This window comes from Necator americanus, chromosome IV (genome assembly GCF_031761385.1).
Source record: "Necator americanus strain Aroian chromosome IV, whole genome shotgun sequence".
NCBI lineage: Eukaryota > Metazoa > Nematoda > Chromadorea > Rhabditida > Ancylostomatidae > Necator > Necator americanus.
In genome coordinates this window covers 20,883,406-20,900,453 of record NC_087374.1, presented here as the reverse complement: position 1 = coordinate 20,900,453, position 17,048 = coordinate 20,883,406, and the positions used below count along the sequence as shown (strand labels likewise).

Genomic DNA, 17,048 nt, shown 5'->3' with positions numbered 1-17,048 from the left:
CTATAATATATTGATAAGGAGTGCTTGAAGCTGAAGTTCGAATGTACTCCAAATGTAGAACTGACGCGTTTAGAAAGATGACTATGAAATATTTCGCTTATAGTTATAATATAAAAAAGGAAGAAAGATTGTTGGAGTCCAATTTCATAGAACTAATAACACTAATAATAATTTTCGTTGATTAGTGAAGGCGAGCGAAGCAAACAACACAGAAAATCTGAAGTCCGGCTTTAGCCGGACGCTCAGACTGGTAATGTATAATAATATAATATTATGTATACAAAGTTATATATACATATATATAGTTGGGTCAAAACGACATGAAGCACGGGCCGTTGCGTAAGTGGCCGCGCTCGGAAGCGGTGCGGTGAAGACAGCGGTTGGAATCGAGGTGGGACTATGGCGAACTGCAGAGGTGGTTGGCGGCAGCGAGGATCCTTACACGATCCCAACCGCTACGCTCCACCGCTCCGCTTCGAGCGCAGCCGCTTGCACTAATGCCCGTGCTTCATGTCGTTTTGACCCGACTATATAACTCGGTTCCTGACCGCTTGTAGGCGGCCTGCGAGCAGTGTGCTTAGCAATTTGCAAAATTTTGCTAGGGTGACATCACCCGAATCGATACCGGCAGCAATTTTTTCTTGTTGTTTCCATTCTTTTTGCTTTCCCTTCCGGTTTTTCGTCTTTTGTGTTCCTTTTTTCGTATTTTTGTTACTCTTGCTTTAATTTCTTTCGTTGTATAGGATCTGCTTTCGAAATTTGGTTCTAAAATCGAATTTATTTCTATGTTAATGTTCTTTTTTTGTTTCTTTTCCTACCCTCACTCCATTACAAACAAAAAAGGAGCATTAACATGAAAGTAAACATGAAAACAAAAAACAATACAATAACTTACAGTAGGCTCAAAACGACATAAAGCACGTACGCAATTGCGTACGGTGATTCTTTCAAGATGCTTCGGTGGAGCGTAGCTGTTAGGAGCGCGCCAAAACCCTTTCTGACACCATCCACCGCTGCAGTTTGCGACGGTCTCAACTCACTTCCAACTGCTGCCTCCGCCGCGCCGTTTCGAGCGCGAACGTAAATGCACCGCAACTACACTCACTACACTATGCTCGAAGCTACTTGTGGCAGCAGTAGGACTTTGCAGGACTGGTGTATTTCGCTGCATTACTGTTCTTTCCATGATTCTTCTGATTTGGAATTGGATTCGTTGACTTTTTCATGACTTCCGCACTAAGGACAACTTGATAAGCTATTCAGGAGCCAAAATTGAAAAATTATCATTACCTACCAGCGTGATCCTGTTCCCTTCTGCATCCAGAATATCATCCGGTTCCTCTTCCACTAGCCGACATCGAAGACTTGGCTTTGACAGAATCAGTGCTGCCATGTATTTGTAGTGCGACTCGATATCAGCCAACATATACTGTGCAATCCCTTCGTCGAAAATCTGTGAAAGAACAGATAATAGAACCGTAACCATGCATTCACCGTTTCTTCAAAAGACCAACAATACCTTAATCGACGCATCATGTTCCCAGTTAGGGTCCCATCGTTCAACAAAAAGAAGAAGTCGTGAAGTGTCAAATTCGGGTATGGTGGGTCTGATCAGCCTTGTTGATACGTCTTTCTCTCGTCCCATCTGAAATTGAATACAAAATCGAATCGCCAAAAATCGAACTGCCAAGCATCAGCAGGAAAACTCCTTCTAGCTACAGATACACTTAGAGTCAGCGCCAAAACTGTACGAGTGTGTGACCGCGATGCGTCTCTGCCCTTTACGTCACCCCCTCTGTCCTCGCCTAAACGAATGCGCGTCACGGCCAGCTGGTTGGAAAATTCTTGTGCTGACTGTACATATCGGTGTTGACAAAGTTAAAAGTCCGCCAACGATCTATAATGACATCAATCACTTTGAAGGCAGCATACCACGAACTTGAGGTGGTACGGATTTCAGGTGGAGTATCCGTATACGGGGTCGTAGATTATGGAGATCTGGGTGGTTCCGCTCATCTCTCCCTGAACCACTGGAAGCAGCCGGCCCCTGAATGCTGTTTTGTACGATGCCTTCTGTTGCAGCGCGCCACCCTTGCACTCCCTTACAGCCTATCGGGGCAGTCCGAATTGATTTTCGACGGGCGGAGGCGGCGCAAGGGGTGGAGCGTTGCAATAGATGGCGTCGCACAAAACAGCATTCAGGCGTCGGCTGCTTGCAGTGATGCAGGGAGAGATGAGCGGAACTACCCCGGTCTCCATAATCTACGGCCCCGTATACAGATATACAGATACTCCACCTGAAATCCGCACCACCTCAGATTCGTGGTATGCTGCTTTTAACCAAAGTACTGCAATGTAACGATGCCTGGGATCGCGTCGAGCATAACCATCAGGATCAGGCTGCCCGTAGAGTTCAGAGCCGAGCGTGCGCGCGGTTTGACGGCTCTGCGGTTTTGGTGATTATTGACTATTCACAGCGCTGCGCTCAATAACCGCCAGAACCGCCTAAACCGCGCGGCTCTCAACTTTGCGGCAGCCTTACGGCTGTCGGTCAGTGTGCATATGCAATGTAAAATGCAAAGTAAATTTGTTCAGAACGTTTCGAGCTATTGCATGTCATACGTATAAGTGGCTACATGCAAAATAGAGCAGTTTTCAATCACCTCTTAAGTTGGGAGGAAGACCCAGACCAGAGATGTCTACAATTTTTGACCGTGTGTTAAGGTTCGGGTGGCACTTTTTGAAGAAAACAGACATAGTGCATAAAACTGAACGAACCCTGTGAAATGCCCACATGAAAAAATGTGCAAAGTCGTGTAATGAACGCTGAAACGAGGAGAAATTCACATGCAAACAAAGTAAATGCAGATTGCTAACTGAAAGCCACAGACTGCATCAAAAGAGAAGATCAGACCAATAAATGTCGCGAGAAATGGTCGCATTCACTCGATGTGATTTCTTAATGTAATGGTGAAGTGCCCCTCTTTTCGCTCATGTTATGGAACCAACGACAGCTTGATGAAGTGAAAGCAAAACTGATTTCAGGATACTCACAAGAATTTGAACTCTTCTTCTCTTTCAGAAAAAGGCGAATTTCAAGTCAAGTGAATCAGATTATGCCTTGGTAATTAGCGAAAGCATTGAACTTGTCAACTATGAACATTCGTCAATTGACAAGGACTTCACCAAATCACGAACACTGTCCCGCATATGTTTTCTATGTTCTTTGTGAGTGTGCCGAGATCCCATTATGAGGGAAGAAACAGAAGAAAATGGGGAAATAGAACTACGATCTGGTGGAGAATAGAGTTAAGCTGGTAGGATAGGAAAAACAAACGCAGAAAAACACAGAATGTGTCGCGTAGAAGAGAACATAAGCAAACGCTCCTGGCTCATGGATGCAAAAACGAGAACTGGTCCCTATTCCTGTTATTCGATAGTCCGTAGAAGGCAGATAACCGGTTTGTTGTTCCGCGGTTTGATACGTTGCCGAGGGCGCTGCGGACGGTTGCGCTGGCACCTTGCCATCTGCTAACGACAATCGCAGATGGTTCGCGGCTTTGTGGAACGATTAGCGCGGAGGGGATGACTATCCCAAAGAGCATCGTTTGCAGCAAATAATGCAATGCGCAAAAAAGAACTGGGAGAAGGACAACACATAAATTTTTCAATTAGCAAAAAAAACATTTGTTCTACTTTTACGCGCTTGATCGAGACCAGATCTCGCGGGAAAAAAATTGCCATACATTGGGGCTGTGCTGAGATCATGTAAAAAGCCAGCATTAAGAAGCGAGCTTTGTGGGGAAAGCTTTGTTTCACTTGCACGTTCTTGTTCAGGGCTAGTTTCCGCCGTGATGAAAAGAAACAAAAAAACCTGGCAAACAGTGGATCAGTTTTGAAACCATTTGCAACGCATTTTTTTAATAAGATACAAATTATCAAATTAACAACGAATTAGATCGTAAATAAGTATGTGATCTTTGCAATTCTGTAATTTCGGACTCCGACAAAGTTACTGAATCCAGTTTTATAGGACTTTTTCAGCGGTAATAAAAACGACATCGTGCGATGTTCACACATCTTATTACAGCATGTTCTCCTACACAACGCATCGCGCACAGTATTAGATTTTACGGAACGTGAAAGTATATGCTTATAAATGATGAGCGAATACACTGTTCCGAAGGCTTAGGCCTCGTTTCAAGTACAAATTTACATGCGTAATTCTACACAACTCTTTAGTGGTTGTGAAAGGGTAGCAATTTATTTTCAATGGGAGGCAGAGCACAGTTACGGTTGCAAAATATATGAGGAACGAAACAGAAACGAAAGTTCAGTAGACGAATTCCACATTTGGGAAATTTTGGAAAAGAGCGCACAGTCCGTTTGAGTCGAGCAAAGAGCCGTTGATTTCGGACGGGCGCTTTTCATTGCTGTGTGCAACGAATCTTGAACAGAAACTCAGTTTGGTGAAGTTATTATTACAACGAAAGTGGGAGAAGATGAAAAAAACTCGGATGATAAAGCCGAAAATCGCATAGTGGGAAAAATAATATTTAAAGAAAAATATTTTTACCAGCAAAGAATGCGTCTACGATTTGTTCTATTTCCCTCGTTTATCCTAAACAGTGAATATAATGAATATAAATATAATACAACGTGAATGTGGCTCTAAGAAAGTATGGCATTATTTATTTTTTTACGTATATAATGATAGGTTCGTGATCACTTAACGACTCCACCCACAATCGTGTCAAAGAGACGAGTTTTAAGTAGGTTACACCTACATTCATATGCAGTATGGATCTCATAAGGGGACGGTTCTGTTCTGTCTAAGGGGATATATTTAAATTCGTAATATGTTGTTGTGGCATGCTAAAAAATAGTACAGATACAATATGCAGTATTAAGAATAGGAATAATTAATAGGAATTTAAACTAAAATTAGTTGGGAAAAATTAAATCAACATTTTTAGGAGTACAGAAAAATTTGAGAGACGGAAGAGAAATTAGGAGAGTTTTGGTGGATTTTGACTTTTGAAAGCAAATTCGAAGAAAGTATCTGTTATTCCTCGTAACACGAGAATACTTCAAACCCGAAAAGTACATACCATACATATACATATATACCCGAAAAGTGATTAAAAATGAAAAGCTTTCGTTATTCTGCAGTTGAAGAATTCACAAAACATTAAAGAATTTCAAAGAAAAACACATACACAGCAGTTGAAATTACCCGCATTTTTTCTCAACAAGCCACAAGAGGGACGTAACTACATATAGAGCTTTATTATAGAAATAAAGAAATAACTAGGGAAAAAAAAGCGAAATAGCACATATAAAATATCTAAAAATGAAACTAGAAATAATCATTTAAAAGTTACAGTAGTAAAGAAATAAAAAGAAAGAACATGTAAATTTTCCGAAGAAAATTTCGAGAAAACTTCGAGAAAACTTCGACTTATTCAAGAAGAAGCGAAATCCGCTCCATTTAATCCCAGCAACTGTTCTGCAGAGTCTTCTTCCTACATGACTCGGCTTGACTTAAACTGAATAGCCATAAAGAAAAATCATAGGGATATGTATGAAGTAATATTAGAAAATATCAGCCGGAAACTTCTCGGATATTTGTCAACAATTTACCGACAAAAATAGTAAACAACGTTTGTTTGTTGGAACAATGCATTGCCCTCGGCTTCAAAAGTACTGGTTGTTAGAAAAACATTGACAAAAGCGAAAATAGGTGAAAACAACTGCAATAGGCTTCAGGTCTAACGCTACAATAACAGAATTCTGATAATGCCACCAATTCTTGCGTCAAAAGGATTTACAAGGAGAAATTGTCTTAGATTACGAGAAGAGAAAAGAACTCTCTTGTTTTTACAAAATTTACGTCATGATAAATAAATTCCTCTGTTTATTACTCATGTCTCGGAATAAATTTCACGTTTCTTGGAACTTCGTGCTTGTCATCATAAAAGCCCAAATAATGTCGAAGTTTTATTTCAGCAGTCAAAACCTTCTAAGTGTGATTCTTACCACAAAGTGCTAGGACCACAACAAAATCAGAGAAGCCGTTCTGAAGCAGTACGAGCGGCTACGCGAAGGCTATGGTCATTATTCAGCCGGTTGGTGGCTAAGAAATCGTGAGCAAACATAGCGATCCAATTTCCACCTTTAGACGTTTTTGTTCAACGGATACGTCAAGCTAATTAGGGTCCCTAGCAGCTTTCAGACCGTTCTTTTGTAGGTCGCTGAGTGTCTGGCAAAGACTGGACACGGTAAAGCTTGAGGCCATTCTCTGGCGGAACAAACGATGTTTTCGCGGGTTTCTGAAGAAACCATGTAAAAATGGGAATAAAGGACGGAGGATAACCGATGCATCAAGCCAACGTTTTCATTCAAACAAGTATGGTAGCAACTTACCGACCCCGAACAGGTGGAAGGAACAAAAAAGGAGGAAGGAATGATAAGAGGATACGTGTTGAAAGTTTTCGACTGCCGAAAAAAAGATGTATAAAAAAGGTTGTGTAAAATGTGAGGGAAAAACATGTGCAAATACTTTTTAATATAACTCCTACAGTGAGATAAGACTGCCAAGCTAAGTAAGGATGTTTAACTCATAAGTGTGGATTTCTTTCAAATGTCTTCTAAGTGCATGAGAACCAAGATGTTGATGGGCGCTGTCGTTCTCTCATCTTGCAGTAAAAATGCAAGATTCAAGATTATTGCACAAAAATACTGGAACTTTTATAAAAGAATTTATACTGTGTAGGAAAAATAGAGAGCACAAATTAGTTTCGAGAAAGAAGAAACGAATGGACGAGTTGTCGGATATCCTACGTCTTGCAAATCGTGACTTCTATCGGGTGCTCAATACATTTATATTTTCGTGTCGAGCCTCTAGATATAAGTAGTTGAATCGAGTAAGTTCCGGAATTATGAGAATGGGGAGTTTTTGAAACTGTAGAGACATAAGAGAGATAGTAATTATTTATTGTTTGTATAAAATTCACAACAAACAACGTATGTGTAAAATTCAAAAAATAAGTAAAATAAAAAAAGTAAAATTAAATAAGTCTCATATAAACAAGATATAACAATATTTTTTTAAATGCATTAGATGTGTCACTTTTCCTTTTATAACTGTCGGAAACTTTTCTTAAAATCTTCATACATACATAAATTCATACATAAAAGGAGCATTGTAATCAGAAAAGTTTAGTTTTAGGCGTTTCTGTGTAAAGAGGACCCAAGGAAAAGAATTTTCTTTAAAAAAATAAACTAATTTGGAAAGTCAAATAATAGCAGCATATACATAATCATGATATATAATAACGAGCTTAGTCCGCATGTGTATGTGTATGTGTGTATGTGTATGTGTATGTGTATGTGTATGTGTATGTGTATGTGTGTGTATGTGTATGTGTATGTGTGTATGTGTATGTGTATGTGTGTATGTGTGTATGTGTGTGTATGTGTGTGTGTGTTTGTCTGTGTTTGTCTGTGTGTCACGAAATTCGAAAATGGGGGTGCGACGGGTCCACCCGGCGTCGGATTGGCGCGCCGGCGCCAGATTGCCATAATATGGGGTGCGACGGGTCCACCGGCACCAGATATTTAGAGAAGGGGGTGGGACGGGCCCACCGGCGCCAGATACCTGTGGAAGGGGGTGCGACAGGTCCACCGGCGTCAGATTGGTGCGCTGGCGCCAGATTGCCATAATATGGGGTGCGACGGGTCCACCGGCGCCAGATATTTAGAGAAGGGGGTGGGACGGGTCCACCGGCGTCGATGGACTCGGTCATTGGTGCGCAATAACTTAGTGTGCATGACGCAAAAGGTAAATGGTTGCAGCCGTTTCATAGCCGTAACCACTTGGCGCTTTGCTCTTCACCTTTATGACTCCTTTGCGTGCCTATTTCCTTCTTCTTTCGCCTCAAGTTTGTAGGATGCCGTTCTCAGAAAGTGGAAACATGCATGCAAATGGCTGCTTAAATGCTAGCAAGATGTTTATGTGATCTGACGTGGAACGTGATCTTTATCAGTAGGATAATGTCCTTCACGTCATTTAATGTTAAAACATCATTCTGTGATAACTATTGGGAGAAATCAGGAGGAATACCCATACTTCGAGTAATGCTTTGAAATTGTATCTATATTATTCTGGCTTCGAAGGAGTGTTTGCAGATGATGGTCGAATATTCTCCAAATGTAGAATTGACACGTTTAGAAGAAAAACTCCGTAATCTTTCGCCTTAATTTATAATATAAAGAAGAGAAGGAAAGCGTTGTTTAAAAAACACATCTAATTTACAGAAAACAGCACTGCTATTAATTTTCATTGATCAGTGAAGGGGAGCGAAGCTAAAATCACCGAAAGTCTGAAGTCCGGCTTTAGCCGGACATTCAGACTGGTAGATAAGTAACGAAGAAGGATTTGAGGGAACAGATAATGAACATCCTACTAGACATTAATGTACAGCTATGCAAAACATCAGCAACACAAACATACATTGCTGGAAAGCTTATACGACGTAAAATGCAAAGCTAATGCAGAGCTCCTTGTTTCGGAAAGTAAACAGAGTTCACTTTACGCAACGTTCCATGACAATCTCCTTGACCATGAATCGAAACAGCGAGCGGGAAGAGGGAAAACACGGCAATCTCATCCGTCATCAGCGAAATTCTCATAATCGTGGAGTTCACGTCCCACTGAATCCTGATGCCGAAATCCACCTCCGGGTTAAATTTAAGTGTGAAAATAAGTGTAGAAATATATACACAGGCGCATCCTTTAATGAAGACACCGTATGTACGTGTATTTCAAACGTTGAGGGACCGTTTAAAGGCAGCATACCGCGAATGTGACGTGGTAAGGGAACCCATGAAAAAAGTTAGAGATGAGGTTGTAGATCGCAGGATCCGAGGGTGATTCCGCTAAACTCTCCCTGTCGTGAAAACGGCATGAAAAACGCCGTTTTTAGGAAGACCTCAGTTCGACGACGTGCCACCTCCACGTGCGAGTGGACGAAGATTATTGAGGTCTCTTTATCAGCCTATCCAAGCAAAAATAGGCTGGTCGGGGAATGAAACGTGTAAACAGAGACGCGTTCTAACAAACCTCGTAATGACTAAACCAGTTCCCGCGCCGTTATTTTACGACGATTGGGGAGAGCTGAGCGGAGCCACCTCGGATCCCGCGATCTACAACTCAATCTCTAGCTTTCCCCCAGGATTCTCTCATTTTTTCAGATTCCTGGTAGGCTGCCTTTGAAGAGAAAGGGATGAGTTAGCTATGCACTGCACTGCACGAATAATGTAAAATGAACAATGATGCGAAGTTGAACCAAATACGGTCTACTGAATCCAAATTTTGCTCATTAACCAAATTATACAGAAAGGACATACAGAAAGGGAAGAGCTCTTTAAAGAATGTTCCAGAGAAAAAAGTTGCGCCCACACAAACCTGTTCAAATCGAAATAACACGACCATGTCATTCCATTTGTCATTTTTGTTTGTTCTACCCTCAAACTTTGCAACTTTCATGGCCAGATTTGACCTATTAATGCAAGTATATTGTACAGCGAACGTTATTTTCAGACACTGTGTTCCTTTTTTGATCGCAATCGAAAATACACCGCCATGGAAAGTACTTTTGAGTGGAAGACAACGAATATTTGATTTCTTTATCGTAAAAAAAAGAGACAGTAAGTTGACATCTGCAGAAAGTCAAACCTTTCTGAGACTGCTGGAAAAAGAAAGAATCGCAGTGCGACATTTAAGCCTGTACTCCGATCTTTAATTTTTATAGATTGAGTAATCGTCGTGTTGTTTGTTTTGTTTTGATTCTTATGTGGCTGCTTTAAAGGCATTACTCCACGAATCTGAGGTGGTACGGATTTCAGGTGGAGTATTCGTATACGGGATAGTAGATTATGGAGAGGGGTGATTCCGTTTATTTCTTCCTAATTGCCGCAAAAAACCGCCCGGAAGATACGCCTTCGGGCCTTCCGACGCGCTATTTCCTACAACGAGTTCGATTGGAGCGCGCCAGCCTTGTGCACGAGCCGCATCTTCCGGTTTTTTTACGGCAATTAGGAAGAAATGCACGGAATCACCCCCCTCTCCATAATCTACTATGCGATATGCGAAAACTCCACCTGAAACCTCAGATTCGTGGGTGATGTCTTTAAAGCCGGCTAACACTAATGGAAAACAGTGATCCAGGAAAAAAGTGGGATTCTAGAAGGAGTAAATGAAAGTTGTGGAAGAGAAGAGACTAATCTCTAAGCTTATTGCTAATTCGTCTGTGACACTATAATCACATGAATTTGATGTACCAAACACACTAACAACATAGGTAGAAATGGAATTTCAGAAAAAAGAACCGTAACTTAAAAGCCGGGAAATTTGTGAGAACTTTAAGCTTTCAGTCATTCTTAACCAACTCGGTATACTGCTTTTAGTATCTGCCTGATACCTCACGAGGACATCGAGATTGTGGAGTTCAAATAATGGGAGATAAAGCTGAACTCTTCTTTCTACCTCGTGAATTTCGTACTTATGAATAAGTTATTTGGAAAGAGAAGGCATACCTTCGGCAACATACCTAGTGTGATCTACGACAAAACCAAACAAATGCCACCATTACATTTAACTAATCATTGTTGTATTTGACGATGCAAAAATGATTTTTGAATAAAAAAAAATGAAGAAGAAACTTTGCAAGGCTCGATCGACAATTGCTCGAGTGAGCACACTCAGCAAACACGGAATGAGCGGACTAAACAATGCTTCGCGCACAAAAAGACGAGTTTAGATGGCTTAGGGATTATTACCCCGAGAATTCCCGTTCGATTTGATCTGGGTCGGAATTTGAATAAGAGACCGTGTAAGTAACAGCCAGTGAATTCAGAAACAGCTAAGCGACACAGAGTGCAGGGTTCTTTCCCGAGTAAGCGCAATGCGCATTTGGAGTGAGTGGAACAGAGAGAGGTGTGCCTCAGGTGGAGGAATCAGGTGAGCAAGTGCGAACGCGTCGCGGTCGCATGGAAGAATATGAGAACTTATAACTACCAACTACTAATAACTATCTATCCACACACAAACAGCAAACATCCAGCTACAGTCAGTGATCAGAATCTAGGCTGATTTTCAGTTCAATTTTGAGATCAGAACTGTCAAAATGTTTGTGGTAGGAAAGAGAGCGTGACTTCTTACAAAGACTGGTGCTACAGTTACAACCAAGGTTTTTTTTTTGCGAAAAAACAACCAAATCACTGGCGGTTTTCTTCTTTTCTAATTTCTAACAGACAAACAGGGCAACTTAAAAAGACCTCATCATATATCATTCATTTTTTGCAATTGTGATGGAAAAATTCCGAACACAACAAATTCTCTCTCCGGAACATCACAACAAACGTGCACTTCTTCGAATTGCTCGCATTGCTTTGTCGATAGAATGCAAAAAATTCGAAAGGTGCAAGAAAATACAGCAAAGAACGTACAAATCGAGATTTGGCTCTGATTTCGCTTTTTTAATTTAGGCGGTAGTGGCCCAGCGTAAGTACCCAGTGCTAGGGATTTCACAAATACTAAAAAACGGAAATTATGTCGTTGCAGCTTTTCAGCTGGGAAAACTTTGCGACTAAAAACTTGCTCTTTCTCAATTCCTTGCGGGCAGCGAAGGAGAGAAAGCCAAAGATTCCGAGATGCTGCGAAATTTATCTGAGATTTTAGAAATTCCATCATGTGATGCTGCTTTGAGCCGACGTTGTTAGTGCCGAGAAATTTCAAATCACTCAAATTTCGTAGGGTCTGGGCATCAAAGAGCACCAGAATCAGTTGTCCAGAAATTTCTTCTCAGCTCACAAAACACAGCTGACTAATCGATATTTAAAAACGAAAATAAAAGCGTAAAAAAACATTAAAGCATAGACATAATATAAGTAAAAAAAAAACTTGATAGTAATAATAATCACTATTACAAAGCTTAACAATTACGTATACCAAAATTCTAAACTGAATAGGAAACAGATTTTTCGCGTTCTAGTGGAAAATACAAAAAAACGAAAAAAAATCATAGAGAACCAGTGAGTTCTCAAACATGTAATGAACTGGAAAAACAATGTAACTAGAAAAAAAAACCTTGGAAAAACAAGTACTTACTGGAAATAAACACAATAATTGAAACATAAGATGCAATGCCACAATCTACCGTAATAGGACCGTCAGAGAATACTAGCTATTCGCTGCACGACTGGAAAAGTCCACCGCAGCCGTGGCCCGAATAGTAACAGCAGCGCGTGCGGTCGTAACTATGTGGACCATTTGGATACCTCCCCGCAACGCGAATGAATTCCACATAAGAGGGATAGGAATCTACAGATAATGATAGACTTCACACTGAAAGCTTTGAACGCAATGTTTGACCTAGCCTAAAAAAAGAGGTCCTGTTTTTTCAAGTGTTTCGTTCTTTCATTTTTTTCATCAACAGAGAAGCAATAAAAACGATAAGTATATATACCTTTATATAACCAAGCGATCCTCTCAAAGAGCCACAACTGTTGGTAGGGAAGGTGAATGCATTTCCAATAATAATAGTAATAATAATAGTAACGATGATGACAGTGATGAATAGTTATGATAATAAAGTAACAAAATGAAGCAGTGGACAAAATTAACAGCGTACAGTTAGTAGTACATAACAGCTTTAGTAGGGCAAAGAGTAATAATGACGATAAAACATTAATAGTAGTAATAGTAGTAGTAATAACAAAAGTAATAATAACAACGATGGCAATAATAAACGTTTGCAAAAGATCTCTATTTTATCAACTTCTCTACTTGACTGAGAAGTTGTAGTAACTGTATCGCTATCACCTATCTCATTTTTTTTTCAAGAAATAATAATATTTCTAATATTAAACAATATTTAGTAGTAATTCCATAGTTATTTAATTTTACATTCAAGTCCTCTCTACATAAAAACACACATGGTTTCTTCAGTTTTGGAAATATACATCAAAATAGACCCCAACGAGTTTCTTCGAAGACCATGATGAAACAACAAAATACAAATGTACGAGAAGGAAGCTACGTCATCAAAATGCGGACCCTGATTGGCATTTTTCTTTTTGTCTTCTTTGCTTAAGACACCTTTAGTGAATGGTGGGACATCTGCTCCCTTCAACGCAACGCAAAAAGCTGTTGAAAGGATGTTATAATCCGAATGCGACATTCGAATCATTCGCTGAAGTGATCGATCAGTGAGCGGTCCATACTATACGGTCCATACTATGTGGGCGCTTCCGATCCAAGGGGAGCATTCAGTGTAGTCGCTAAGTTGGTGGTTGAAAAAGTAGGTGAAAAAGTTTGCCAGTTTAGATGTGCAGAGGTTTGGTCATTTAAAGTGTGAATTGAACCGCCCATTTCAAGCTCTGAAGAAGGCATTGCCGAATTTTGCCAAAATTATTTAACACCCTCGCGTACGGGTCATCAGAAATAATAGAAGGTAAAGAAACTGTTTTTGGCTGACAACCACATATATGTAATAGTTCAGAGTATTTTCGCTCTCATGAAAAATATAGGCACAATTGAATTCTTGGAAAATCGAGAAGAAGCTTTAAAATTCCAAGATTCAAATATTTTAGAAACAGTAATATTCGGAGAAGTTCACACGTTCACAAGTTCGATAGAATTTTTGAATTTAAACCTGCTTTGCTACCATGAATTGGTGGATTCTTCGGCTTTGTTTTTAAAGGATAGACAAAACGCGCGATAGTTACGAAATTACGAAAATTACAAGAAATGGCATTAGTACTTGAAAGAAAATGAAAACGAGTTACACTTCGAAAAGAGAACTGTGGGATGTGAAACGTTGTTAACAAAAGCTGGAGGGAAAGTGGAGGGAAGGAGGAGTATACTTCTTTTTCAGCTAAAAACTTCATGTTTCAATTAAATACTCAGAAAAACCGAGGACGAGATCGGACGAGTTACCGTGCGAGATGGGTTAGGGGTGCTGATGAACGGCTGTTGGCTATGATTTTATCGTTACAATTTGAAACTCCACCGCTGGTCCTAGTATCTTCAGGATACTAAATATGCTGAGCAGGTAAGAAATGCATACAACGGTCCATGTCCAAGGGCTGTACAAGTTATTTAACAGCAAAAGTGAGAACAGCACCATAATCCTGTGTGCGAAGGCCGGAGACGCACAAAATGAAAGTGCGAAACCAGTTTTTCAATTATGTAAGCCGATCACAAAGGAATAGCAAGCGAATCCACAAAGAGCTGTATGTTAATCCACAAATGTCTGTGATATTGGACATTTTCATGCACAAAAGGACGTTCTGTGGTGTGCCGTGTTGGCAGAAAGGTATTAGAGACAACGACACATTTCCATACATAGTTGGACGCCAATGTTTATTTAGCAATAATGGAATGTTGGTGCCAAAAAATAATGGAGGAAAAAGAAGAGAAAGAGAAAAACAGAAAGAAGTGTTCTGGCGACGCAAACGAATCCGACATTTCATCTTGAAAAATACTTTGAAACCTGGAAATGTTATAATATTAATTATTCCTGGTGATAAAATTGTAGATCTAGGTAACCAGAATTGCTAAACTCTCACAGTTCTCGTCGAAAGACTAATCAGTTAGATATTAAATTCTCTGTTGAGCACGAGAAATAACAATAAATAATAACAGATCAGCTTCCTAATAGGAATCAAGCGAAGAAAAGTTGCTCTCCGCTTAACATTTGATTTCCTTTATTATTTTTTTTTCCTTTTCTGGTCCTTCTCGATTCTTTTGATTCGAGGAGAATGAAATTTTACTGTTTTCTTGTTTCTGTTTACAATTAATTAGTTAACTCATTGAGCTAGTCGTCTATTTCCATGATCAAATTCGTCAAAACATGCTCATACTTTAGAAAAAAACAATGTGATGCCCAGCAAAACTCTGAACATGTATTGTCTTCATTTACATTACCTATACTACTCTAACATGAAATTACTCTTCAGAATTCACTTATGTGTAGATATGAACTGTGTTGGGCGGGTTAGCGCACTCGATAAGAGGTTCCGTTGTCTACACGATCGATCGGGGGTTCGAATCCGCCCTAGTGCTCACCAAGCCTTTCATCTCTCCGGGATCGATGAATTGGTGGCAGACTTGTCTGTGGGGATAAAAACACTGACCTGGCACATCGGCCAGCCCCCGCAGATCATTGTAAGGCTGCACACGCATTCATGAACCCCAGCTGATTCTGAATTTATGTCGAATACGTAGGCGCATCTCCATGGGGATTGGCGGGACACATAGGGACCAATGCCGTGCACTTTATCCTTTATCCTTCATGCCTTATCCCATTACTTTACTTACTTGTTTTCAAGTGCGCGAATTACGTCGTCACAACACATCGTACCTGCGGTCAGCCGTCGCTCTTCCCCTCTATGTGGCACAGAAAGAAAAAATCACTTGAAAAAAAAACCACTAAATTACTAAATAAAACTAAATAGATTATTAAATAACTTAGACTAGAAGTTGGTAGTGTATTAGAACAGAATGAATATGAAAAGAAGAATACATACATTCACATACATACATTAAAGAAGAATACACATAGAATGAATGAAAAGAATATAGAAGGTGAAACTTATATGTTCTTCAAAATATCATTGACACCGTGGGAATGATCGGCGCCCCAAAACATTCAAAAATCTTGTTCTCAGTGATCTTTGGTGTTTTTGTTTCTATTTATCGACGAGCGAATCATCAACCACATGTGTCGGTAACCTATTTCGCTAACAACGTGTAAAAAGAATGGACTGATAATGATAAACACGGGGGAAAACTCATTCGCATCATGTCAGTGGAAGTTGGCTTCAATAACCTTCAGCAAAATGATGATTGGTATTTGTTTTCTTGAGTACGGTCAGACACGAGGTTCATGTAGTAGCATACTCGTTAGGTAACGTTTCGGCGGATGAAATCGAAAGTGATTTATCCGGCAAGCGCTTAATCCATCCAATAAAGAAAAGTAAACAAGCGAAAGACGTTAAAGAAGCTTAAATCACTTTCGAATTCTTTTTTTGAGGCTCCGAGGAAGGCGAACTTGCTACCCGTCGGCCGCGAATAAAATAAAACGAATAAATGAATAAAAGAATGTGACAAGCTCGTCTCTGGGTCAACTCAAGGAAACGAGTATTAATTTATTAACTTCTTCATTTGTTCTCCACAATCAAAAGTGATACACAACCGAGAACAAATCATAGCGATATATAATTTTGAATAAGTAACAGAATAAACAACAAACAAAAAACGAACAAAGGGAGGCAAGAATTTTCGTGGTTACGATTCTCACCCAACATGATCGTAAGCAATTAGTGCTTTAATTCCTATCCTATGAACAGAAGGACAAAGTAAGGCATTTCAAACTTCGAGTATTCGATGAGTTCCGACTATTCGATGACTTATTGTTGGGGTTGTTGGTCTTTTTCGTTGAAACCGTTTTCAACTCTGAGCGAAAACCTCCCATGTTAGAAAGAGAATTTTCGAATTTTTCTTTTTGATTTTTGTAAGCGTAGCTATCGCTCCTGACCAAAATATTGAAACCATAAATCGTTAGATGTACAATGCGAGATTTCGGCAACTGAAAATTCAATTTTCAATTTGTGGAGACTAAAATCCCGAAGTTCATAAAAAGTAGCCGGCACCAACGGACGATAGCAAGGGCTAAAAAAACAATTCCAAGGAACAATTTACTGGAATTTCTAGAAAATCGTGAAATCCCTGTAGATCGGAAGGCTTTGCGACTTTGAAATTCGACAAACAAATGGGAGAAGCAGGACGTTCACCTCGCCTAAACAGGGCTCCGCGTATGTCACGCAACAAGCCACCGACAATAGTGTGACATTTCGTGGAATCCTCCGATAAAACACCATGTGTCTCGTACAATAGCGGTGAGTCATATGAACACTGGCGAAAAAATAGTGGAATTCTGTTCAAACAACGAGGGAAACGACAGAAGCGGCCATCTGTCGCT

General features: G+C 40.0%; 1 protein-coding gene across 2 annotated transcripts in view; it reads right to left on the bottom strand.

The window, feature by feature from the left end:
- Positions 1–16,974, bottom strand: part of RB195_002137 (uncharacterized protein) — a gene marked incomplete at both ends in the record, with an annotated part of 20,426 nt that extends 3,452 nt beyond the window's left edge. The window contains 3 exons of one of the 2 annotated variants that reach the window (XM_064199241.1): positions 1,295–1,453; positions 1,520–1,645; positions 16,861–16,974. In XM_064199241.1, coding sequence (XP_064055122.1) covers positions 1,295–1,453; positions 1,520–1,645; positions 16,861–16,974 — 399 coding nt within the window. Of the gene's footprint in view, positions 1–1,294; positions 1,454–1,519; positions 1,646–16,860 lie in introns of those variants that run through there. The other variant, XM_064199242.1, reaches the window with a different exon arrangement.
- Between the last annotated feature and the right edge of the window lie 74 nt (positions 16,975–17,048).